General features: G+C 36.8%; 1 protein-coding gene across 4 annotated transcripts in view; it reads right to left on the bottom strand.

Annotated features, from left to right (window-relative positions):
* Positions 1-1,565: 1,565 nt before the first annotated feature.
* Positions 1,566-26,807, bottom strand: part of col23a1a (collagen type XXIII alpha 1 chain a) — a 120,634-nt gene continuing 95,392 nt past the window's right edge. The window contains exons 6-30 of one of the 4 annotated variants that reach the window (XM_046849290.1): positions 22,439-22,465; positions 21,412-21,438; positions 19,926-19,952; positions 18,200-18,226; positions 17,286-17,333; positions 15,926-16,042; positions 12,418-12,444; positions 12,206-12,232; positions 11,910-11,963; positions 11,572-11,634; positions 11,372-11,416; positions 10,946-11,023; positions 8,808-8,870; positions 8,608-8,652; positions 8,224-8,304; positions 8,070-8,123; positions 7,916-7,981; positions 7,137-7,163; positions 6,192-6,251; positions 6,023-6,094; positions 5,896-5,922; positions 5,730-5,783; positions 5,539-5,625; positions 4,173-4,211; positions 1,566-2,138 (exon numbers count right to left, since the gene is read on the bottom strand). In XM_046849290.1, coding sequence (XP_046705246.1) covers positions 2,088-2,138; positions 4,173-4,211; positions 5,539-5,625; positions 5,730-5,783; positions 5,896-5,922; positions 6,023-6,094; positions 6,192-6,251; positions 7,137-7,163; positions 7,916-7,981; positions 8,070-8,123; positions 8,224-8,304; positions 8,608-8,652; positions 8,808-8,870; positions 10,946-11,023; positions 11,372-11,416; positions 11,572-11,634; positions 11,910-11,963; positions 12,206-12,232; positions 12,418-12,444; positions 15,926-16,042; positions 17,286-17,333; positions 18,200-18,226; positions 19,926-19,952; positions 21,412-21,438; positions 22,439-22,465 — 1,293 coding nt within the window. In that variant the 3' untranslated portion in view covers positions 1,566-2,087. Of the gene's footprint in view, positions 2,474-4,172; positions 4,212-5,538; positions 5,626-5,729; positions 5,784-5,895; positions 5,923-6,022; positions 6,095-6,191; positions 6,252-7,136; positions 7,164-7,915; positions 7,982-8,069; positions 8,124-8,223; positions 8,305-8,607; positions 8,653-8,807; positions 8,871-10,945; positions 11,024-11,371; positions 11,417-11,571; positions 11,635-11,909; positions 11,964-12,205; positions 12,233-12,417; positions 12,445-15,925; positions 16,043-17,285; positions 17,334-18,199; positions 18,227-19,925; positions 19,953-21,411; positions 21,439-22,438; positions 22,466-26,807 lie in introns of all 4 variants that reach the window. The other 3 variants (XM_046849291.1, XM_046849292.1, XM_046849293.1) reach the window with 3 other exon arrangements.

Below are 26,807 nucleotides of genomic sequence, written 5' to 3'. Positions count from 1 at the left end.
AAGTGAAAATAGTTTATTTATATGAAATATATGAGCATTTCTATGTTAAAAACGGATCTTTATATATATATATATATATATATATATATATATATATAGGGGTGCACAAAATTTTGAAATAATTCATTTAGTCTATAAAACATCTGTAAAAATGTATTTTTTTTTTTATCAAACTATATTTATTATATATAAAACAAACCAAAAACATGAACTTGCACTCCATGTTCAGTTGGCATGCAGCTGTTGAAAAAGCTTTTTTTTTTTCTGTAAATGGGGAAAACAGCAGTAACTGTTTCAGAGTGAGAAAATTACAATATTGATGGAAGCTGAAAATAAAACTCAGCTGAAAAGCTGCTCCAGAACTCACTAAACGGCTTCGTATACATTACCAACCATGAAGTTGTGATGCTTAAAATGGTAAAACATGGTGTACAAAATCTTTTCTTTCTATACTTGTGTGTGTGCGTTTATATAAATATTAAAAAATATATATATTTGTCGGAAAATGGCAGAAAAGCAAAATCCCTTTCTAAAAAATTATTTTTAGGCCCAGAAAAGATGAATTTGTTTCATATGAAATGAAAAAAACAAACTTGCAAGCAATTGTCCATTTCACAAGTCCACTACAAAACTGCCTTCATAACTTGTTTAGCAAAATAAACTTAAACGTATGTTTCTGTAAATGAACCTGTTTCGAGTAAAAGTCTATAACAATCAAATACATCTGTAAAATGATGTCCAATAAAACCTCAAAACCACATTCCTCTCTGTAGCCTTGTCAGATTGTAAAACTATGTAGGGATGCATCGATACTGACACTTGTGTAGACTTTTTACCAGGTACAATTCGGTACTCACTTACATACAAACACTACCATGTGATCGTGACATGAACCTGAAAGTCGAAAATGTCTAATTATTATGGCGATGTTGTTATTGCCGTAATCGTGAACTCGAATCGTGTCAACGACGGAAATATTGTGACCTTGATAGCTAAAATTTAAATAACAACCAAGCATGCTAACTGTTTTGTTCAGTGTAAATAAGCAAAATAAATGTAAAGAAAAATTCCCTCACTACGTCGTGATCGCCAGCGCCGTATCATGTGCACAGGAAGGACCTGAAGGTAGCGCGTGTTGACTAGCGAACGACCCGACGTCATTGAATTGACGATTCGTAATGGAAAACAAAGCAACCATTTAGCTAGATGAGAAAAATAAATGTGTATAGATGATGCTAGTGAGTCAAAAATCTATGTTTTTCCAGTACGTTGTACTCGCTGCTACTGATTGATGGAAGGTCGTTAAATCGCACTTGTAGGCGGAAAGTAGGTCCATGTAGCTGCTCTTGTAGCTAGCTAGGGCACTTGATTTCAAATAAACTCCCAAGCCTACACACGGCGTTATTATAAAACACTTAGCGAAATAAAATAAAGTAACATCCTCGTTTTCCCGACAAAATCTCACGTGGGTGTCATCTTTTGAGTATATCGATGCATCCCTAGTAAGTATACCATAATATATCAAAAAGATAAATTAATCAATTTATATTGATACAGAAACTAAATGAAAATGAAAACACAGATCGCCGCTTTATCGTAATGCGCAGAATACCGACAATACGATAACCTGGTTAACAAAATATAATACAAACTAGTAGTAGTGTACATGTAATTAGAATAACAACTCGAATATAAAAATACAGTAACACGCTAACTTTCCTTAATTACAAAACAAACAAACAAACAAACAAAAAGAACCGCGCGAGCGACCAGGTCATCTGGATGAATAATATCCCAAAAAAATGTTTCAAAATAAAAGCATATGATCAACTCAAGCAAATCAAAAGAACTGGTACTCAAAGTTAGATATCAAAAAACTCTTCCAGATTCCGTATCAGACGCTCTCGATCCATCAGCTAGTAAAGAGCTAGTGTCTTAACATCCTCGCTGGATGGAAAATCCGTCACGGGATCCGCTACATTCCCACGTGCCCTCCAGAGCAAAAACAACTCCTCCAGGCTTCAGTTCATCACGAAGACGCTCCTGTGTTGAGCCACCGATCGTTTTCCCTCCTCCCACCACGTGCCTCAAGGCTGCGACAGACGCTTGCGCTTTATTCTCTGCATCGTTCCCTCGTCCTTCAAAAAACAGAATGGAGAACGTTCCCGATTCGGGCGCTGACCACGGCAAGTTCACGGTGCACACTCTCATGCAGTGGAGGAAACAAAATCATTCTTTGCTCCTCCAATTTGTCCGATGCGGGTTAAAAGACAGCCTATACAATCTCCTAGTCCAGTCCAGAGAATGTCATTTGAAAAATATACAGTTTATATCTATCTATCTATTTATATAGTATGTAATTCTTTGGCTGATGAACAATCATCGAAGTCTTTTATTACAAAGAAAAGAATCGGGGGTTGTATTGATGTGGGAATATGTACAGATATCCGATTACGCTTCGTGTTAGTCATCACTGCAAAAAAATACAAATAAAATGCGAGTCTTAGATATTAGAGATATTATACAGCAGTTCATTTATCAAAAAAAAAGATAAATGAAACCATGGCATGCAGTCAAACAAAACTAAAAAAAATTCAACACCATTCATTTTTTTCCTCATTTGTTCGTAAGATCACAGATCAGTGGTGGACAGAAACCAAGTACATGTGATTTTTTACTGTTTGGTTCCTTTTTATTCATGAGGATAAAAACTGTTCGAACATGCAGCGAGTCACCAATCAGGATCTTTTGAATCAGGATCTCTTAAAGTTGCTGGTGTGGTACAATGGCACGATCATGATCTTTTGATCTCATGATCTTTTGATCTCATGATCTTTTGATCTCATCATCTTTTGATCTCATGATCTTTTGAATCATGTACTTCTCTTGAAGTTTTTAAACTTCAAGTTCGAACAGCAAGCAGAACATTTAGAGAGGAATAAATGATGGAAGAAAGGTTTTGGATTCAGGATCATTTTAATAGAAATCAATCAATCAGTCATTAATATATATTTCTATTAATAGATCAGTGTGCTGAGAGTCAAATTCGAGTCTTTTCGCATAAACTGAGTTGATTAAGTAAAGAGTCCTGTGATAAAAATGACAATAGGAGCATTATAGTTATAATAAATCATAATACTTTGGATACTTAAGTACATCTGAAGGCAAAAACCTTTGTAATTGTACTCAAGTGAAAGTTTAAAGGGATCTTTGACTTTTACTGGAGTCACATTTTACTTAGTGAACCTCTACTTTTACTCAACTACATGGTTTGTGTACTTCATCCACCACTGTAACAGATATATGGACATACAGAGTCTGTTAAATGTGTGGAAACATCTAACTATTTATCATTTTCGAGACACATTCACGTTCCTTTCCTTTATATGTAACAAACTCAGGAGAAGGTAAAAACACTGTCCAATTCTCTCCACTGACTGGAAGAAAGTTGAGACAGATGAGTGCAATTTTTACATGTTTGTCTCTAATAGAGGAAATAATATAGGACAGAGTAAAGGGGAGAAGACGTTAGCAGACTCCCTCACCCCAACAGTCAAACATGGAGGTGGAAGCTTAATAGTTTGGGGTTGTTTTGTAGCCAGAAAGGTTGAAGTCTTATTCCGGAAAGTAAAGGGGATCCTGATCCAACATGGCAACCATTCCATACTTCAACTCACGCCATGCAATTCTGTCTAGACTGTGGTTCATTGGAATCGAAGCAAAAAGTAATCTGGAGTGATATCTATCATGCTTCCCAGTCACTGCACCTAAATCCCATCTAAATGCTCTGGGATGAACTGGATCACAAGAAAGAAATCTCCAACTAGTGAGGAACATCTTTGATAGATTTTCCAAAAAGTACGGCAAAGTGTTTCAGCTGAACGTTTGGAGAAACGAACTGTGAGTGTGTAAAGCTGTTCTTCATGCTAAGGGAGGATTTTTCAATAAAAATAGCGTTTCTGTACATTTATATATTTCTCTGGTAAAAGGAAATCTTAATAGCGGTACATTACCGAGTTTTTGTGCATAGAAACAAAAAGAAACATGCAAGTGTCTCTGAAAAATCATAAAAGACTCCACACTATTAATACTGTAAACAACCAATCAGATTGCAGCCTGCATGATTCTGACACACACACACACCATTCAGAATTTTGACCTTGTGTACTGACCTTGTGCCAGCAGCCTGGGATTGGAAGTCCATCTGAACCCTGATGATGACAAACACACAGCTGAATAAATATTACAGTAAATATCTTGAAGGAAACCCATGCAGGTTAATATCACACACAACCAAATGCAACCATAATTAGGCGTATACAAAATATGGGTTTCAATCATAATGAGGAAAAAGGAAACGAGAGGAAATGCAGTGAAGGTGAAATAGAAGAGAGTAGATTTAGAGTAAATGCTGCCAGATGTGATGCATGTATCAGGTTCTTTATAGCTCGGAGTACTGCGGGGAACCTGGGGAACATCCTAGATTGATTTTATAATAAAAAATTCCTTGTATTGCCAAAAGTTTATAATCTCCTCCACTCTTCTGGAAGATGGTCCACTAGATTTTGTGGCAATTTGTGCTAATTCGGACATAAGGGTCTTAGTAAACTCAGGAACTGATGTAGGTGAAGTGAGGAGGCCTGTGGTGCAGTCAAAGTTCACATTCATCCCAAAGGTGTTCATTAGGATTGGAGCTCTATAGCTTGAGATCGTCCACTCCAACTCATGTAAAGCGTATGTTTTTGGAACTCGCTTTGTGAACAGGGGCATGGAATAGGTTCGGATCTCCTAGTTAAACTGAAGGGAAAATTTCATGCTACTGCATCCAAAGGTATCCTGTACAATTGTGTGCCTTCAGCTTCGTGAGAACAGTTTGAGAAAGAACCACATATGGCTGGGAAAGTCAGGTGTCCCAATACTTTTCTCCATATAGTGTATATATCCTGTGCAAATTTTATTACTATATTTTTGATTAATAAAAATAAAAATTACATTTAGTGCTTCTGCATCTAAGGGCATTCTGTGGAACAGTTTGCGGGAAGAAACACATATGGCTGGAAAAGGCGGGTGTCCAAATACTTTTGACCGCATCACACATCATTCAGGAACTTCGTGATATTTAGAAAAGATTTGCGTGATAATTGGGATGAGTGTTGTATCTCGCCTCTGGCCCTATTAATACGTGTGTTTTTATTTCCACGTGACATTAAACGTGAAACGCTGGTTTCTGCATGCTCAAGGGAAACACACTCCAGACAGTGGTACAGTACCAGCCGGCAGGGAGCTCCGGCGTCGACCTGCCCGCTTTCCCCTGCCTGACCTTTACATCCTGCAGAACCCTGTCAGCAAACACACACACACACACACACACACACACACACACACACACACACACACACACACATACCCAAGATAAAGAGCAGAATAGAAAGTATAGAGCAGCAGGGAACAGCAGAAGGAAAAGTGTGTATGAAGAAGCTACACATTAAATCCTGATACACTTCCAGGTTGTTAAGAGGAAGCGAGCTCGTCACGCACCACAGGACAGGGCTGATCTAACCCGGGCGGCCCCTGCTCTCCTTTCTGCCCCTTCAGCCCTCTCTTCCCTACAGAACCACGATCGCCCTGAAACAGGAAACAAACGATCACAAACAATTTCCTGATTATTTGCACAGAACACAAGGGGGGTACAAACTTTCGCACTTGACTTTAAGTGAGGCACAGTTTACCTTTTCTCCTTTAGGCCCCGTGTCTCCTTTATCCCCTGTAAGCCCAGGAAATCCCTGAACACATTGCACACACACACACACACACACACACACACACACACACACACATGAGAGTCAGACATTTACAGTCCAGGAGTTTTAGAGTTCACTGTTATCAGACACTTACGTCTAATCCAGGTTCTCCTTGTTTCCCCTGTAAGGACACAGATCACATTATCTCAATCAGTATCTCAGTATCAATTTTCTAAACATCTGATATCTCTGATTTTAATCATTTTTTAACCAGATCGTACTTTTTCTCCTTTGGATCCCGGAAGGCCGACCAACCCTGTCTGACCCATGGGTCCCTGTGGGCCCAGAGCTCCCTGAAAAACATTAGGATTTGCTGTGATATTTCTTGACACATTTATTGACACGTTTTAATCCGCATTGAGATGTTTGTGCTATAGGACGTGTTCTCACCGGGTTTCCTGGAACACCACTGTCTCCTTTCTCTCCTTTAATACTCTCTCCTAGATCACCCTGGAAGACCAATCAATCATCAATCATCAATCATCAGTAGTCATTAAATTAACCATTCATTAATTTATTCATTCACCTAACCTTGAATGAAAGTATGTAGACACCTGACTATAGCATTTATATTTAGATTTATAGCATTTAGCAGATGCCCTTATGCAGAATTACAGAGCAGTTTGGGGGTTAAGGGCCTTGCTCAAGGGCCCAGCAGTGGCAGCTTTGGATGTGAACTTGAGAACTTCTGATCCAAAGTCTAGTGTTTTCACCACTGAGCTACCACCTTCCCCATAAGAATAGAATGTGCTGCTTTATGAACATCCCTTACCATTATTTAATCGGCATTTGCTGTTATAACACTACATTCAGACACAAATTTATTAGTAAATTCAGCTACTGATGTAGGTGAGGAAGCCTGGGATGATGTTGGCCTTCCAATTCATGTTCAATAGGATCGAGGTCAGAGTTCTACAGCAGGAGATCTTTAACTCCAACCCATGAAAAGCATATTTCCATGAGGCTGGTTTTGTGCACGGTCATGCTGGTACAGGTTTGGGTCTCCTAGATCACGTGAAGGAAAAATTTCATGCTTCATCCAAAGACATCTTCAAGTTTGTGGTAACAATTTAGGAGAAGAACCACATATGGCTGGAAAAGTCCAGTGTCCTAATACTTTTGTCCATATATTATTAACAGTCTTAATCCCCTCACCTCAGCCCAACCAAAGAATTATTGATTTTTTAATTGATAACCTTCTTCTTTCTTTCCAACACATGAACAACAAGTTTTCTTTTTAATATAAAAGATATTTACAAAAGGTTGATTATAATATGATTATGGTGTTAAACTATTTAGTTTTTACAGAGAAATAAATCGTAGTGTGAATCTTACCTTCGGACCAGGAACACCAGGATGACCCTGAGAAAAAATCACATTCCCGATTGAACATTTTATTTGTAAAAACAGTAACATCTACATTGTAATCAATACAATACAGGCAATAAGTACGTTTCAGATGAAATACATGCACCTTAGTCCTATTGAACTGCATATTTTCAAGAGGCATGGCAAAGTATTTAATTATTAAAGTAACTTAATTATATTATATTATATTATATATATATATATATTATATATATATATATATATATATATTTTTAGATATTTTCATTTATTAATTTTGAGCTGAATTTGTCATATTCTATTGTAAATGAGTAAATTCTGTATGTCTACTGTATCGCAAATAAATAAATAAATCATTTTTATTTTAAAAAAAAATGTTGTGCGGTGTTATAAACTATCTAATTAAATAATACATAGTGTATAATATAATTTATAATAGTTTACGATATAAAAATTAAAACATAATCGAATTTTAAGCTCATTTTGGAATTAAAATGTTTGACATTATGAAATCTGGTAATTAAATTATGAGAAATATTGTATTATTAGACAATAAAATTACTAAAACCCCAAAAAATTGCTCTATTATAATAATCATAATGTATTTTTTAAACATAAAAAACAGCAGTATTCCTTTAAAGAATCTTTTTTACATTTAAATCTAGTCTCACATTTTTATAATGAATTATTATTATTATTATTATTATTATTACATCATAAATTTACTGCCATCATAAAGAAAGACAGAGAAAGTCACTTGAACTGACCATAAATCCCGGCGGTCCTCGTGGTCCTGGAGGTCCAGGTGGTCCCGGCTGAGAAATCATCTGAACCTGAAGGTAAAAAAAAGCAGGATTTTGAACACATCTAATAGAATCTATAATACTAACGAAAAAACTTCTAATAAACTTCTCCACTCACCAGGTTGTCCTCCAGTCTGCTGTCTCCTTTCTCTCCTTTCTGTCCATCGATTCCCTACCACACACACACACACACACACACACACACACACACACACAGTTCTAATAAGGTGATATGAACAAAATCATAACACAATGCAAAGGAAGTTACATACAGCAGGACCAGAGAGTCCCATCTCTCCCTTCTCTCCTCTCTCTCCACGGGTTCCTGCTTCTCCAGCATCTCCTTTTGCCCCTGAACACAACCAGCGGTGATTAGTTAACACTTTTTAACAATTAGTTCACACAAATCTCTTCCTGATCATATCAGTTCCTTACGAGGCAGATTTCTGGTCTTTTCTTTACTGCAACACAATTCTGTATAAACAATTTATTCCGTATAAAGCAATAATCAAACCACATTCCATAACCAACACTGTTGTTTCTAAAGTAACATTAATGTACAAACATTAATTTCTAGAAGGAGTTTAAAATGTAACTATAAATGGACAAAAAGTATGTGTATGATTTGAATAGTATGAATCTGTAGAAGTGCTCACCTTCTCTCCATCCACTCCAGCTGGTCCAGGTAAACCCAGCTCTCCCTGTATCAACACACACACACACACACACACACACACACACACACACACACACACACACACACACACGATACATGATATAGCCACACAGCTAACACACACTTTATCACTGCACCTGTACATTACTGGATCACTAAATCAAAACACTTCTAGCTCACCTTTGTCCCGTCGTTTCCTGGTGGTCCTTGAGGTCCAGGAGGTCCAGGAGGACCCGGAGGTCCCTGTGACAAAAAGACGACTGAAGTTAACAAATGTTTTGTCATTTGTAATAATTTTATAAAGGTGCTACATTCCAGTGTAGAAACAGATGAAACCCTTGAAGAGTCTATATAGAACCCTAAATTAGGAGGAGACCTCCATATACACCGATCAAGCATAACCTTATAGCCACTGATCAGACATCACATTATGACCACCTGCTTAATATTGTGTTGTTTCCCCTTTTGCTGCCAAAACAATCCTGACCCATCGAGCATAAACAGCATGAACTTCTTCAGCAGTTTGAGCTACAGGAGCTCGTCTGTTAGATCGGACCACTCAGACCAGCCTTTGCTCCTCACGTGCATCAATGAGCCTCGGACGCCCACGACCCTGTCGCCGGTTCACCACTGTTCCTTCCTTGGAGCACTTTTGATAGATACTGACCACTGCAGACCAGGAACATCCCACAAGAGCTGCAGTTTTGGAGATGCTCTGACCCAGACGTCTAGACATCACAATTTGTCAAACTCGCTCAAATCCTTACGTTTATTTTTCCTGCTTCTAACATCAACTTTGAGGACAAAATGTTCACCTGCTGCCGAATACATAAATCCACCCACTAACAGATGCCATGATGAAGATTAAATCAGAGTTATTCACTTCACTGAACCATTCAAGAACCATTTTACAAGAGATTATTGAGTACCAAGATAGATAAAGTTATAAACAAATAAAAATAATTATTAATAATTACATAAAACACACACACACACACACACACACACACACACACACACATGCACTTCTTATTGGAAAACGGTTCTTCACGGGTTCTTTAAATCTAAATGGTGACAAGCATAAAGTTCTTTCTTTCTAATTACTGAGGTGTACAGTGTAAAAATTCCATATAAACAATTTTCCTGTGGTTCTACTTCCCCAGCATCTCCCTGACTACTCTAATGCTGATTAGTTTTTATCTAATAAGACTACACCTGGATAAGAATAGCTATTAAACATACTTGTCACATTACAACAGAGTGAAATTGTTTCCTTGCAAAATCCCAGCATGTTAGTAAGCCAGAGCGCAGAGTCAGTCAAGATACAGCACCCCTGGAGCACAGAGGGTTAAGGGCCTCCCTCAAGGGCCCAAGAGTGGCATCTTGTCGATACCAGGACTTGAACCCTCGATTTTCTGATCAGTCACCCAGAGCCTTAACCACATACACATATATTTCTATATACATATCCTAGAAACCCCTGAACACACAGATGGACTGAAAACTCACTGTATACGCATTGATTCACTCAGTTTCCCGTCCATCATACGCAGTCAAGGTTTTAAGGTCGTACATGCGAGTCACACAATCACAAACACCTCAATCCCCTCCCCCCTAAAGTCGATTAGAGAAGAAACACATTAAAGGTTGAGAAAACCTCATCAAGAAACCCATGCATTCACGAGGATTACCGAAACACTGATGGTGTGGATCGCCTGCCAGGAAACAGCAACAACGAAGCTTTTAACATTTTCCACCAATTTAAGAATTTCGTACATATTCACTAAAGCAGTCCTAAAAAATCTATTTAATGTGGACAAACGTATCAGGACACCTGAATTTTCTATCCATATTTGGTTCTTCTCAAAAATGTTACCATGAAATTGGAGGCACACAATTGTCTTTGGAATTTTCCCTTCGGTTGGACAAGGAGATCCAAACCTGTTCCAGCAGGTCCATGAAGATATGCTTTACATGGGTTGGAGTGGAAGATCTCATGATCTCAGATCTCCAACACTATCGAATACCTTTGGGATTAATTGGAACACTGACTGAACCCAGAGGGCTCCTCACCTCACCTACATCAGCACCTGATTTTACTAACACCCTTGTGCCTGAATGACTCTCACACAAGCACACTCCAAAATCTGGTGGAACATCTACCCAGAAGAGTGGAGGTTATTATAACAGCAAATAAGGACTAAAAACAATACAAATCGCATGATCAGGTGTCCAGAACTGTTTGTCCATACAGTGTAATGTTATCATATGGTACAAATCTGGATAAAATGTTCTGTATTTCATTCATCATGTCGTACCTGAAAAGCGTCTAGCAGTTTGTCGTTGAAGGCGATGACGTCGCTTGAGCCTGATGCACCTTTCTCTCCTGTGAGACCCTAATCATCAAACATCACACATAACACGATTCAGTATAATAAAACCTCGCTAATATTGATATGTTGGAATTACGTGACTTTTATATACAACAAATAATTACACGATAAATCCAACGATGTGAAATTTCCGAATCAGATTGGAGATCAAATTGTAGCGGTGATAATTGCCAGGCGAATGAACCCTTTAGTAGCTTTTAGTACGACAAAATATTTAAGTCTAAGATTAGTCAGGGCAGTGTGGGTTTCTGTATGTAGAGTATCATGACTCTGTGTTCAGATGCTGGTGAACAGGGTGACAGATGATGGGTTTGAAATTTGGTCACGTGATCTGTTTTTTTTGTCGCTCACCATTTCCCCTTGAGGTCCTGTTTCTCCGACTTCTCCTTTATCTCCCTGAAAGAAAAACGCAGCGCATGAGACATAATGAAACATTCTGGATCAGAAAAAAGAAATCTCAGCTTCTACATGAAGGTGATTAAAGACGATAAAAGACATGAGCTTAAAGGATGTTGTGCTGAAGGAGTGGGGAAATCTTTGTGCACGCTTACTTTAAGGCCAGGGAGTCCGTCCATGCCTCGGTCACCTTTGGCTCCGTGTTCGCCACGTTCTCCCTGCGAAAGGAAGTGAGATTTTACTAAACACAAGCTCAAAGTATGTTGTCAGGATTAAAGATACAAAATGTTTTCATGCTACTGCATTTAAAGACATCCTATACAATAAAGAAAACCTGGAAAACCTGGAAAAGTCAGGTGTCCCAATACTTTTGTTGATTATTATGTAGGTTCTCATAAAAGTGATGTGCATGTGATCAATCACTTTATGTCCTGCTGGATAACTGCTCCGTCATGCTTTTATTAAGGAATAAAAAAAGTATAATTCAACTAACCTTCGACCCCGGGGGTCCCTGTAGGCCAGGGATGCCTGGTTGACCATCTTCACCCTGAGGGAAGACAAATGTCGATGCTTAGAGCTGATCTGCACAGAGAGCCTTGATATTTATATTCTTAACACAATTAACACACAAACAACTCAACATGATACTCGAATTTACTACATAGAGGGAAATAAATGTAGTAAATTAAATGGTTAGGGTCAAGAAACACACACACACACACACACACACACACACACACACATGATCTCTTTCTAAACCTAAAAGAGCCGGATCATCAGGAGTCTTACCGGATCACCTGCTAACCCTCTCGGGCCCTGTGAAAGAGAAAGAGATTGAGAGGAAGAAGTAGAGAGAGAGAGAGAGAGAGAGAGAGAGAGAGAGAGAGAGAGAGAGAGAGAGAGAGAGAGAGAGAGAGAGAGAGAGAGAGAGAGAGAGGGATTTTTTGATAGCTGAAGATAAGTACATATATAATATAATACACAAAGTACAGATAACCAACCTGATGTCCATTGTTCCCAGGGGCACCCTAAAAACAATGAAAGAAATAATAAGAGAGTGAGAGAGAGAGAGAGAGAGAGAGAGAGAGAGAGAGAAAGATGAATAAAGCTGATTGGAAATTGATGAAGCTAGTTTACGTATCAATGTTACAGAAGATACTTAAGTATCCAGAATGAAGAGACAACGAGTTCTAGAAAGTATAAAAGGAGGTAAATTAATATAAATTTTTCACAGGAAATCAGCGTAACCTAAGAGGGGTTCATTTGGGCCGGGGTTCCACATCATGCAACGCAGGATCGGTGAGCGTTAAGAAGCTCTTCATCTTGAAGAGCATTATATCATATATATGTACATATCATAATTACCAATATTCATATATGTGCTATTAATATATTGATATATTCATTCTTATATATTGATAAGCAGGTACAAAACGATTGGGATTTCAGAAACTTCGGTATGATTATATGCTAATAACAAAATACAAAAAATCCAACACCCACATCATGTTTAAATCTAAATACACATTTTTGCAGCAAAAAAAAAAACGTGTCTCTTTGGCATTACATTCCATGTTTCCAATAAGACATGCTTCTCTGAAAGAAACCAGTGCGTGTAAAAATTGAAATTAATAAACAAACGTTGATGCTATTGTGCTGTAATTTCAACAGAGCATCACGTGAACACTAGGGGGCGACCTAACAAAGCCGTTCTCCACGTCCACCAAAACATCTGCGTGCAAGATGGATGGACAGAGGGCAAAGAGTCGCTTTCTCAATACACTTTACTCCTTCATCTATTTATTTGTCTATCTGTTCTGAGAACCAGCTGACGGGTTTGTAAATCTTTGTATTTCGCTTCTCGTCCGTGAAAAACCACGACGCATATTTGTCCATGTGGAGTCCAGGATCTCACTTTCCCTTTGACCATGTTGAATAGGAGTTGTAAAGAATTTACACAACATATAAAATGTATTGATTCTGGAGGCTTATACGAGAAAAGCGTATTCGTTTTTTTATAACAAAACATCAGAAGATGTATAACGTTCATGCTTTCAACCTATCACATTAATACATCGTAGTTAAAATCCGAGCACAACTGTGGCGGCTGCCATAATCATAAAGAAAATTTAAATGATGACGATTTATAGATTTTATTGTGCATGGCCATATTCCTATTGAAATATGAATGATCAAAGTTGCTTGTTTTTATGAATGCTGCCAGCACGTGAACCTTTTCATCAGACGCAGATGTCCAACGTTTCTTTATGGGGTTGTGAGCCAACGAAACTGCTGGTCTGAGCGCAATAAAGACTAAAGATAACCGCAGAATATTTTTACAGCAGTGCGTTCTTCTTCTGTCTTCATGTGCAGAAGTAAGTCTTTATACATTCAGCCAAAAAACTGTAACAAAACTTTACCCAATGCAGATCAATATAAATGTTAATCTATTATCATTCTGTTCATAAATTAGTCCCTATATGTTTATCCCGAATGAGCGAGCCAGTAAGGATGGTGGTGAGGGAAAAAAAACTCCCTGAGATGGTATGAGGAAGAAACCTTAAGAACAGGGGTCCACAAACTTTTTTTTGTGAAGACCTCATCATTTTTCCTTTCTTTAATGTAACAGAAGATGTGCCGGAGTGACTACCAGTATTATTTTATGATGATTATGCTAGATTATTTTATTAATTTGTTATGCACAGTAGAGAGAAATGAGCAATGCATTTCAAGAGATATTTAGCCTTTTAAAAGAGTATTGTTACTATCATAATGCCATTTTTCATAAATCTAAACACTTACTTACATATATGCATATTCTTGGTTAATGATTCTAACAAATAATCATGTTAACTAGGGGTTGACTGATTAATCAACCGGTAGATTTTTTATATAATAATAATAATAATAATAATAATAATAATAATAATAATAATAATAAAATAAAAAACAGTACTTAATCATGAAAATGTGCTAAAGAAAATAAATATGCATATATTCATTAATAAATATAATTCTATAATTAAATTACAAATAATAAATATAATATCACTCTCCATGCAGCTCACAGTCTAGTGTGTAAAAACAAACAGCATGTGGCTTCAGTGATCGCCTCTAGAGGCCGCTCTTGTAATGACAGCGGAACAGGAGGCGGAAAAACTATCGGTTTGGATTTTTGCGGATAGCCGATAGTTTTAGCAATCAACTATCTGTGCCTCTACCTCTATTAATAACTAATGGGAATTTTGTTTGAAAACGAACCTTTATTATCAAAAAAAAAAAAAACAACAAAAAAAAACAGATATAATGTGAGTAAAACATATATTTAAAATGTAATTTTCAACCTTTGGCTGCCCTTTGCTTTATGAAAAGATGTGTGAACACAAAGTACAAAAACCATGAAACCACAGATGGCATTCATTTGCCATGTAGCAACCCTAACATTTGAGATAAAGACAAAAAAAACCCCACAACAAATGGCAATGTTTCCTTACTCCATTTTCTTTACTAGTAAGAGTTACCAATCAAAGCAGGCAAATGACACTCTATTGGCATATGTCTGCTTTGATCATTTGTGAACTGAAGCTCTTGAGCTATATCTGCATGATTGTATAGATTGTGCTCACACCATACAATCATGAACTGAAGCTCCTGAGCTGCATCTGTATGTTCACTTTGGATATCAGAATGAAGAAGAAAGTGTGTCTCTGTGACTTCCAGAACATTATGGATATTATTTCCAGATGGTTTGGTTTGAGTATTTCCATAAACTGAGTAGTACCATAAACTGCTCTCTGATCTCCTGCTGGGAATTTTTTTTTACACACAACAGTCTCTAGAGATGACACAGAATGGTGCAAAAACCAAAAAACATCCTGTGAGTAGAGGATCTGCAGGCTGAAACACCTTGCTGATGTGAGAGATCAGAAGAGATTCACCAGACTCGTCAATCAATCTTTACAAAAACACCATGCATTGAGGTAAATGTGCAACAACAGTAGAAGACGTACCTATTTTAGTGTCAGATTACGGTTCTTAGCTGACAGGAGTAAAATTCAGAATTCTTGTACCACTTTAACCTTAAACCTTGGACATTTTGCAGGTTACTATAGACTGTAGTTACTGTTCCTGTAAACAACAAAGCATTTCTATCCACAGAACTGTCACTCGCATAATGTTTTTTGTTTTAAGCACCATTTTGTGTAAAAGTCTGTTCCTGAGAGATCAGCACTTACTGAAATACTTGAAACCAACCCATCTGGTACCAACATCCATGCCATGATTAAAATCATAGAGATCGCAATTTTAAAGTACATTACAAATGAAAATGTTTAAGAACATTAACTGGAGACCTTGAACTATGCATACATGGTTTTATGGATTTACTGCTACCACGCGATTGGCTGATTAGATAAGTGTACAGGTGTTCCTAATAAAAAAAATCAAGTAAATAGTGAGTGTATATATTAAATCAAACATTTGGGCACAAACACAATTAAAATATCTCACTTGTTCTCCAGAAGGGCCCCGGGGTCCATCCTTTCCTGTGTTTCCAGGAGGACCTCTTGGCCCAGGGGGGCCAGGAGGGCCTGGAGGACCTGGTGGACCGGCCTGGCCTTGGTCACCCTGAGGATAAAATTTGTGGATAACATGAGCTTTGAAATAGTCTTTAAATCTCTCTCTTTGGATAAGATGCTAAAATATATAATAAAATACATAATATACATTTACATCAATCTGGGAATTTGCAGTTGTAAGAGTTACACACAACAGGCCTCATTTATCTTTTTCAAAGTTATAAACAAACAAACAAAAAAAAAAAAAACCGAATTGTTCCAGTTAAAATTTTATTTCGTTCTTGTTTGTGCGCTTAATCAATCAATCAGACTAGTAAAGTGTAATCAGAGCACAAACACACTCCACAAAATTCTCCACAAAACTCACAATTGAGCAGGTGAAGGTTAAGAGCTTTGCTCAAGAGCCCAACATTGACACCTGATGTACTAATGTAAGGTTGCTCGCCAAACATGGCTACATTTTCCAATAAAGCAGCTCAGCAAATGTGACGAATCAGCTGCCATAAACACACACACTTACTCTTGGCTGGTGTTATGTGTCTTTAAGTATAACTTTTTTTTTATTGCTTTGTTCCAGATTATTAATATGAATTGATTGTGTGCCAAAACGTTTATTAATAAATTCGAGTTTGAAAGTCATCAACTATTATACGATCTGAATCCAAACAAATCAACATTAGGTTAATGTTAGTGAGACCCCTATGAGTAAATTTACAATAATGATACAAATGTTTTCTTAAAAAAAACAAGTTTTTCAAAAACATGACATTTCTAGATAAAAAAAAAAAAGCTCCATCACATGTGTTACAAAGGAATCTGTTTGTTTGTCTCCTTTCATACCTGAGGCCCAGTGTGTGAACACATTTCTATTTATCGCTGCTATAAGCTGGAAAAAAGATTGTGAGTGCATTCACTAAAGCCATGCTTGTAATTAATGTTAGATCGAAAGAACAGCGCAGTTTTGGATCAGTAAGCAAGCAGAGCATGCCTTCCACTCCCGCTACCTTCAGCATACGTCTCTGGAAAGTGGGCTGGTCGGCAGAGATGAAGCTGTGATCATAGCGAGGAAAAACCATCTGAACAGCCAGGACCATATTTAACCGATAGAAAGATGGAGGAAGAAGAGAAAAGAAGAGCAGCAAAATCAGCTACAGAATAGTCTGCGTTTTAAAGAGCGAGTGTAAAGTTGTAGCAGAACGCCTGAGGAACGATGGGTGAGGTAAAGATGATGGGAATCAGGTGGATCTCTAAGACAGAGTTAAGGAGAGCACATGTATGCTCAAGGGACAAACCTTGATGGGAATCTGATTACTGTACAGGCCTGCATGAGTGGCCTGACCCTGGAGCAGAGACATGACGGATATCATCACAGTTACTAATACAGTACAAGCCTGTGTACGATTTTTCACCTCTTCATTAATTTGCATAAAATTGCTTTTAAAAATTTAATTATCTTGAACATATGGACTAAAAGATCCATGGAAATCAGCTGTGTGGTCAGGAACTGCTTGCTGTGTAATTCCCCAAAAACAATACAGCTAACTACTGTATATGCTAAAGCAATATATTAATTTATTTCACATTTATGAACTCAAAACAGGGAGGAAGGGGGCGGAGCTTACAAAACACTTTTTAGCATGGCTCTATGCAATTTTATTGAAAGCAAAAATAAATGGCACTTTCAATGTATTTTTTTTTGTTCTGTGTGAAAATTTACTCCACAGTGATTGAATGATATGACCCTAATACATTTCTACCACTTTTACACCTCAGGGAAAGCTGAGATTCTAATTTTAATCACAAGAAATGAACACTTTGTAATATTGTAATATGGTAATATTATTCATGTTTCAGGAAGTCAGCCTTCAATCAACGTGTTTTTTTTTTTTTTTTTTTAATGTACATTGAATTACACACCTTAAACATTTTTAAAACATAATGTAATGTGAGATTTCCTGGTGTTGGACAATTTTATTTCTCAATCTGGTTTAATATTCATTAGTAAAGTAAATCTTTGTCATAAATATATGACAATGTAATAATAAACTTACTTTCCTAAATCTAAAAATACACACATTATATACACACATTATATATATATACAAATTTGATTATTATTAGAAAATTAAAAAAATAATGTTAAAATGGATATTGTGTAATATAGTATTAGGTCCTAATGAGATAGATCTGAACACTAAGACCTTACCCGTGGCCCAATCTCTCCTTGATCACCCTATAAAAGAAAAAAACAAAAATTGAATAATTATCATCACTTCCATGTTCTCGCATCCTTGATAACACAGAAACATAGAGATAAAAGAAGGAGGTTTGTGCCACAGAGCCTGGGAGACACTGATTAAGACCAAGCTCCTGTGGCTTTCCAGAGATAATCAACAAGAATATTCCAAGCTTGTTTTTTTGTTTATTGTCTTCTTTTTTTTATTTGTAATGTGGTCCAACATCCGGTGTTCTTGTGTCCGTGTGCACGCACAGCAGCACAGAGGAAGTGTGTCGCTTGCTGTTAGACAATTTGGAAAAACATGTGGTTGCTGTGAAGCACGAGAGACAATTACCTTTCGGCACGACAGCGTAAAACGTGAGGCCAGGTTTAGGATGGCCTGATCTGTATAGCGAATGCTCTCAGGAACGTTCAGCAGAATATCTCTAGGTACTAATAAGTTACATAAAAGACACTCTAACAACGTCTGCTTCACAATATTTCTGGAATGTTCCTAATGCAGTGTGTATCTAAAGTTTGGAAACACCTAGTCTTTCATGGCTTCAGGTAATAACAGTAGGTTTTGGATGTAATGCATGTAGCTACATCACGTTACGTCATCATATATATATGTAGGTTGAATGGTAAAAAAAATTCAAAACCAATATGGCTACCATTATTCAACACCATGTAATTCTGTCTGGATTGTGGCTCACTGGAACCAACTTAAACATACAACAAAGATATGATTCAAAACATACATCCAAACTCTGTAAGTGTCAGAGAGCAAACAGTCGTATGGAGGGTTATCTATTGTGGAACGGCCTGCACATTAATCCTATTGAACTTCTCTGGAATGAACTGAATCGCAGGAAAGAAATACCCAACTAGTGCAGAGTGTGTGTAAAAAAAAAAGTGTTTTTTTTTAAACAAATAGATAAATATATACTATATTTTTTTGGTGAAAGTAAATCAAAATCAAATCAAATTTTATTTGTCTCATAAACATTCAGATAGAGCATGACATGTAGTGAAATGCTTGGGACTGTCCAAAGAAATGTAAAAAATAAAACAAATGAAAATATAGTATAATAAGTATAATAAAAAAGTATAATAAGTATAAAATAATACTATAAAGTAAGAAAATCAGAATACAAAATGTATATACGTATATGTGTGTATATATATATATATATATATATATATATATATATATATATATATATATACACACACACACACACACACACACACACACACACACACACACACATACTAATTCAAATTATTAATTTTTCATATTAATTAAAATAAAAAATTATATTTAAAAAAATTTAAATTATTCAAATTATAAATATTATTAATAATTAATTATATATATATATATATATATATATATATATATATATATATATATATATATATATATTGTATATCCATACTGTTACCTAGTTTGTTGCAAAGGAAGGAAAATGCATGGAAAATGCATGTCTCTGAAAAACCTGGTGTTTCCATACTTTTGACAGTGAATATACATTATGAACATTATATAAGGGCTAATAACCATGTTATAGCAGTGCTGAAGAAATTCATTGCTCAGTACAGAACTTTCTTAAAACCAAAATGTCCTACAGCCTTTTGGAACCATTTAGAAATTACAATGCTAAACTGAAACTGATCGGAGACGATGAGAATAAGTTCTGTGCTCACTTACCTTATCTCCCTTTGGTCCAGCTGGCCCCTGAGGACAGAAAAGGAGGAGAACATATGAGAGGATCTTGTATATATTATTATTTTATAATGAACTCAGAGTCAGAATCAGGACAAGAGTCATAAGGAAGGAATCATAATTGGAGTGAAAATCAGAAGAATCAGAATAGGAATGATGGACATGATCAGAACGAGAAGAAGAATCAGAACTTGAATGAGCATGTAAATGAGAATGAGGGACAGAGCAAGAAAACGTATTGGCACAGGAATAAAAACCAGAATGAGAAATAGAATTAACATTAGAATTACTATTAGAGCCAGAATTGGAATCACATAAAGAACCTGAATTACAGAGTCCGAATCATCTTAGGAATACAAGTAAGAACGAAGAAGAATCAGAATGAGAACAATGAATTGGCATCGCAATGGAATCAGAATCCCAACCAAAATTCGGAATAAAAATCAGAAATTCATCCAGAGTCAGATGTACACATATGTGTTTTTGTTTAATGCCTCAGATATTTATGCTCAGACTTTTAAATCGCATTGTAGCAGTAGATTGTGTAATGTAGCAGCCTCTCAGCTCCAGGGTCCACAGTTTAATTCTGATCTCAGGTACGTTGTGTGTTCAGATCCACATTTGTCTCATTTCTATGAGGGTTTTCTCTCCGTTGTTTTGAGCTGGATCTCCGCAATGGTGTCAAAAACGTGACCTTTGAGCTGCATCTTCACCTTCGGGGGGAAGAGGGTAAAGTCTACAGGAGCCAATTCTGGTGAGGAGGGTTAGTGCGTAAGTGAAATCCTGTGGATTGTTCTCTGAAAATCATTATGCACGAGTTCCCTAATGGTTTCGACATTTTCGGGGTTTGATCTCATCATAAGTCTTCCTGATCTCTTGTGGTCTTCCAGTGACGTGAAGACGACGATCATGAAGCTACACATGAGCAAAGATGAGCTTGATGGACTTCCTGCAGTCAGGCGGTGTGCTATGATGCAATTTCAAACCTACAGCCAACATCACAGCCGATTTTTCTTTCTACAAAACCCAACACGTTGAAATCTCTTTCAAGTAAGCAAGAGATTAATAGTGTTTAAAGGAGCAGAAGTTGTTTATATTGTTTTACGTATTTCTCTCATCAGAATTTAGGGTCAAGACAAGACTTTCTTTTTTTACTGTGTAATCCATTATTTCAGGTTGTGGTTAATTGGAAGAAAAGAAGGATTTTACAGACTTACTATACACCTGATAAATAGGTGGGGAAGACAGACATGTTGTGTAGACAGACGTCTTCATAAGAGGATAAAAACCACAGTGGCTCATTTACGCAGTATGGGGTAACAGCTACCAGATGAGTGTAGAGACAAAATACTGTAAATTCACCTTCTAACTTTGACACAGGTCAAAACGAATTCAGCAATGGCATGCGATAATGTACAACTCACATCTCACAAAGGGGAAAGGCAAAAATAAATAACACAAAAAAACGTACCTGACTTCCTTTTTGCCCAGGAGGACCCTTTGGAGAAATACAAGATAACAGATAAGGAAGAATAAAAACTAATGTTGAGAATAAAATGCATTATTGCATTAATGTATTCTGTAGTTTAAACAAAATGATTGGAAAACCTGACCTTCCCAGTCATATCTGGTCCTTCACCCAACTCTTATCACAAATTTGGGGGCATACAATTGTATAAAATGGAGGCTTAAATTAGGAGACCCAAAGCCAGCTCTGTGTAGATACATGGGTTGGAGTGGAAGATCTCTAGCTTTAGAACTCCAACCCTATTGAACACCTTTGGAATGACTGTAAACACTGACTGCACCTCAGGTCTTCTCATCTCACCCACTTCAGTACCTGAGTTGTGGCTTAATGAGCACAAATGTCCACATAAATCTAGAGGAACATCTTCCCAGAGTGAAGGTTTTAATAAAAGCATATATATATATATATATATATATATATATATATATATATATATATATATATATATATATATATATATATATATATATATATATGTAAATTAATGAAACAATATCTAGGCTGATGTTTGCTTTGCTAGCAGGTTAGCTATAACTAGTGAGTATTACGATACAATAAGTACAATAAGTACTTTTAAAACATATATTCGTATACCTGGGTGCAAATTGGAAGGCAACTGGCTAGAAATAAGCATGTTTTATTAGCATGTTTTATTAGCTGCACAACTGCAGCTATAATATCCCTCAATCATCCACAGTTTGGAAAGGTGGGGTGAAAAAAAACAGTTAACTAGTATTCAGTTAGCATGCTTAGCATTTTCAAGGTTTTGCAGAGTCAAGTTTTGAAATTTTCTTAAAGGTGCAATAAATGAGACAAAGACGAACCAAATTCTTCTCCATAATTAAATTCAGCATCTGGTGTAATTCTGTCAAACCCCTGCAAAATCCTTCTCATTTAGAGACACTTCTACACCCTCGTACACAAGCACACATCTTCATGTTGTCACTTAAAGCTAAACACAGATACTCACGGGTTTACCGTCCATGCCGAGGGGCCCCTGTGTGCAGACAAGGCAGAAGAAGAGAAACGAGCGGTTAGACACTGCAGCTTCGCTAAAAGATGGGGCAATAAAGAACAAAGTGCAGATACAGCTGTAGGAGAAGATGCAGAATGATAAATCACAGATGCGATAGGAGAGAAAGTACAGAAAAGGAGAGAGCGAGAGAGCAAGGTCGCAGTGTAAGCACAGCATGATATCACTTCTTAATTTTATAGCCACTTTTTTAGACAAATGACACCTCTTTGGGGAGTAACAGGTGTGCCACTCGGTACCTTCTTCAAGAAAGAGGAATAAATTCAGGTTTTACGCGATTTTTCTATTATTGAGCTGAACATTAGCAGGTGTGAAACATAAAAACAATTAAGGATCAATTTACTTTATTTACATTTAAAACATTCGGCAGACGCCTTTATCCAGAACGAATTAAATGTATTTAATTGATAACTGAGCAGCTATGGGGTTAAGAGCCTTGGTCAGGGGCCCAGGAGTGGCAGCTTGGTGTGGCTGGGATTTGAACTCATGCTGTTCTGATCCAAAGTCCAATGCCTTTACCACTAAGCTACCACCTTGAATTTCATATGCCGTTAGAACTTTGTTTGAATCAAGGAGGAGACATGTGATGGCTAAAATCTGTGCTAGATAAAAGAATAGTGTACATTGGGAAGTATGTTCTTGCTGATTATAGGCATCATTTACATCATCACCAGCTCTTGACTTGATTAATCTCAGTTCACACAAAATGAAAATAATTTGTTACCTTACTTCTGTTCTTTTGGCTAAATATTTCGTCTTTCTAAACCTTTGGCTTTGTTGCTGTTCTCAGTGCCAGCAAATAAACATCACACCCCAAAACAAACTAATTACAGTCCTCCAGCCCTATAAAAGTCTTGTTTTATAGAGTAAGGAGTTATGAAGTAACCCAACCGAGTATATCTTTTGTCCTAGAGTTTCAGTCCTGCGGATACCATGGCTATCTATGGCTTAGAAGTCCAGGAAAGCTTGATGAACAGTGCTCTATCAGTGGAAGGAGCATTATTTATCTCCTGTCAATCACTGTGACACTAGAAAGTCATGCAGAACAGGGCACCCCAAAGTTCAACACATGTGGGCAGCATAATGTAGGGCTGTAGGTTACCACTGTCAAGTCAAAGGCAAGTCTAAGAGCAGGACTAGCTTTGATCGAGTCATGACTAAATGTTGGAGAGTCAAGGGCAAGGCAAGATCAAGTCCAAAATGAAAGCAAGATCAAATGTCAAATGAGTCCAGGCCCAGTGAAGATCAAGTCTAAATCAAAGTAAGAACCAGTAAGTTCAAAATGAGACCAAAACATCTAATCTGTTTTAAAGCCAGGACTTTACTTCAAATATTTTGCTTCAATTATATCAAAAAGTTTCAAGACTAGCTCTGTTTACAAGACTTTATATACGTACGATTAGACACTATCACTTTCGATATATATTCCCCTTGAAAATCAATACGGCGTTCCCAGCGTTCCTACCACTTCTGGAATGTGTCCTGGAAATCTTCTTTTCAAAGCATGTCAAACACCTTCTGTGATTCGCACTGGATCTCCGCAATGGTGTCAAAACTACGACCTTTAAGTAGTTACTACTCATTTCAGCATCACCGTATGTAAAACGTATGTCATGTCAAAAGCCTCTGTGGCAGATTTGCCCAGTTTCACACAAAATTTCACGTTTGCTCTTTGTTCTATCTCGCTGTCCATGATGAAATCACAGACGTGGTAACGCACGTGGTCAGAATAGCACCAGTTACACTGTTAGTCTCAAAACCTTTTGATACCACCTCGTATTGGTCCAATACTTTTTTCAAATTTTTGAATTTGAAAAGTATTTTTACAAACTCTCAGTCAAAATCAAAACCATACTATATGAAACCAAACCACTAGACCAATCCAAATCCAAATTCCAGTAAAGTCAGACTCAAGTTGTTTAAGGTCTATTTATCTTAGGTCTATTTATCACACCCATGCTCCAATACACTTTCACACTTCAACTATACATACAAAATTCCACATCCCTTTAGAATAAAACTAGAATATATATATATATATATATTTTTTTTTTTCTGCATCCATCTACCTCCCTTAGACAGGATCCCTCTGGAGAAGTACTTTAAAAGCTTTAAAAAGGAAGATTGTGGAGTGTCTGAAGAAACCTATCAGAGGTGTCCTTTGACCCGTGAGACCTGTAAATAGTTTATTTATATTCCATGGTCAGTTTTTAGTCCCTTGAGGCATGGCCTGTAGGAAACCAGGAACGGAAGTGAGAAAAGTGATACACCAGAATGACACCATAAACCCCATTTCATGGGTCAACTAGTTAGATGTGGGGTAAAAAGTGGTATTGGTCCAAATTTGTGGTAAAGAAAAGCTATAAAGCTATTGTTAATATTACATACAAGAGAGGAAGAAAGAAATATCTTGCCATACAGTTGCACAATATGATTCTTTTGGCTTTATTTGAACAAAACCCAAAGTCCCCCCAATAATGTCTACAGATCAGGAGTAGATTGGGAAGATGGAGTGGTTTGGTCTTAAATGTGGATGTGCAAATGTGGCTCAAGCATGTTTTTTCGGTGTCAGGTCCATCTGGGAACATTTAAGTCGCCTGATTTCCCTGGTGGCTTTTCATGATGAGCATGCTTAGTGTTCACACTGGGGTCACGCCAGTTTTTCCCAAACATAGACAAATGAATCTGAAGCTCAGAATTGCAGATTGATTTATGATGCGTGACACAACGTGACCTGCTAAGGTAAGCTAAACAGGTGTGTATACTTATATGTGCTACTGGTGCAACAGTGTTAGTTTGACACTTATTTTTATACACTGATTCAGCTAAGCTTAAAAATATAACTAGATTTTTTTTTTTTTTACTATTTAGAAAAATTCAACTGGGCATATTTTTAACCAGATGTCTCATGCCCATAAGTTCTAGTGGGGCAGGATGACATTAAACAACACCACAGCTTGAAGACAAACTAAGTCAAGAGCCTGCGAACATGCAAGAACATGCGAAGTATACTATAAGCTACTATGTGGTGCATGTTTAAAAGCTAAAGAGAAAAGATCTAAACAATAACGACAAAACAGAACTCCATTAGTTGATCAAACTGAAGATTTCGGACATAAAACTGCCACATCTTCTATAAAGAAATTTCCCTCATCTATCTTTTTGATTTCAGCCCACATTTTATTTACACCAGACAGAATTTATAAGCACATGTTACAAAGGTGGAGATATGATGAAGCTAGCTAGAGGGGATTATATTTGCTTTAGAGAACTTGCTTTCAAGTGTATTTTTGATAAGAAATTCAGCTTAAAGAGGAAGTACAGGGCAGAGATGGTGGATTTTGCATTATCAAATCATCAAATATCGAATGTTTACAAATCCCAGATTTTAAAACCAAAAATCTGAAAAAAAAAAAACTGTAGCCTTTGTCTACTTCACATTTTTAGCAATATTACCAGAGTTCTCAAATCCCAGTGGTGGAGGTCCAGTGGTTTCCAGTGATTTAGAGTGAAATTCAGCTAGATAACTAATGATTATCTATCCAAAACATAGCAAGTCAGAAGCATACAAAAAAAAACGTGAAACTGTAAAAATATTTTAAAAATCTGCTTTACACCCCTAAAACAAGTTCCTCCAATGACATACAGTGATACCAATCAGAATTCAGTGGTGGAGATTTACAAAGTAAATGTAATTCTTTGCTTCACTTAATTAGCTTTTTGGTGTATCTGTACTGAAGTCCATTTTGAGAGAATTTAACTTCACTACATTTCAAAGTCAAATATCTGACTTTTTACTCAACTGCATTTCCTGAAATCAGTCGTTCCTTTTAATTTATGAAGATAAAAACGTAACTTGTCAAACACGCAGCGATCCACCAATCAAGTTCGAGTGCACGCTCTGTTTTAAACGTCAACTGATCACCAAAGTACAGTTCAGCATCAGCTCAACAGCAAGCAGAGCATTTAGAGAGGAATAAATGATGAAGAAACTCCAAACTCGAACTCAACACAACACACATGGATTGCGTGACAACACACATGGATTGCGTGAAGTAGTTGAAAAGAAGGTTTTGGGCTCATGATCATTTGAATAGAAATCAATCAGTGTTTGAGTCATTAATATCATTCTATTGATAGATCAGTGTGAGTCACATTTGAGTCTTTTCACATCAAATTAATTAATTATATATGCAAAGAGTCTTGTTTAAAAATGATAATAGTATAGTTATAATAAATCATAGTACTTTGGATACTTAAGTAAATCTGAAGGCAAAACTTTTGTACTTTTACTTTCATTTCTAAT

This window comes from Silurus meridionalis, chromosome 5 (genome assembly GCF_014805685.1).
Source record: "Silurus meridionalis isolate SWU-2019-XX chromosome 5, ASM1480568v1, whole genome shotgun sequence".
NCBI classification, from domain to species: domain Eukaryota; kingdom Metazoa; phylum Chordata; class Actinopteri; order Siluriformes; family Siluridae; genus Silurus; species Silurus meridionalis.
Note: the sequence above shows the minus strand (reverse complement) of the source record. Positions and strands in the feature narration are given on the sequence as shown.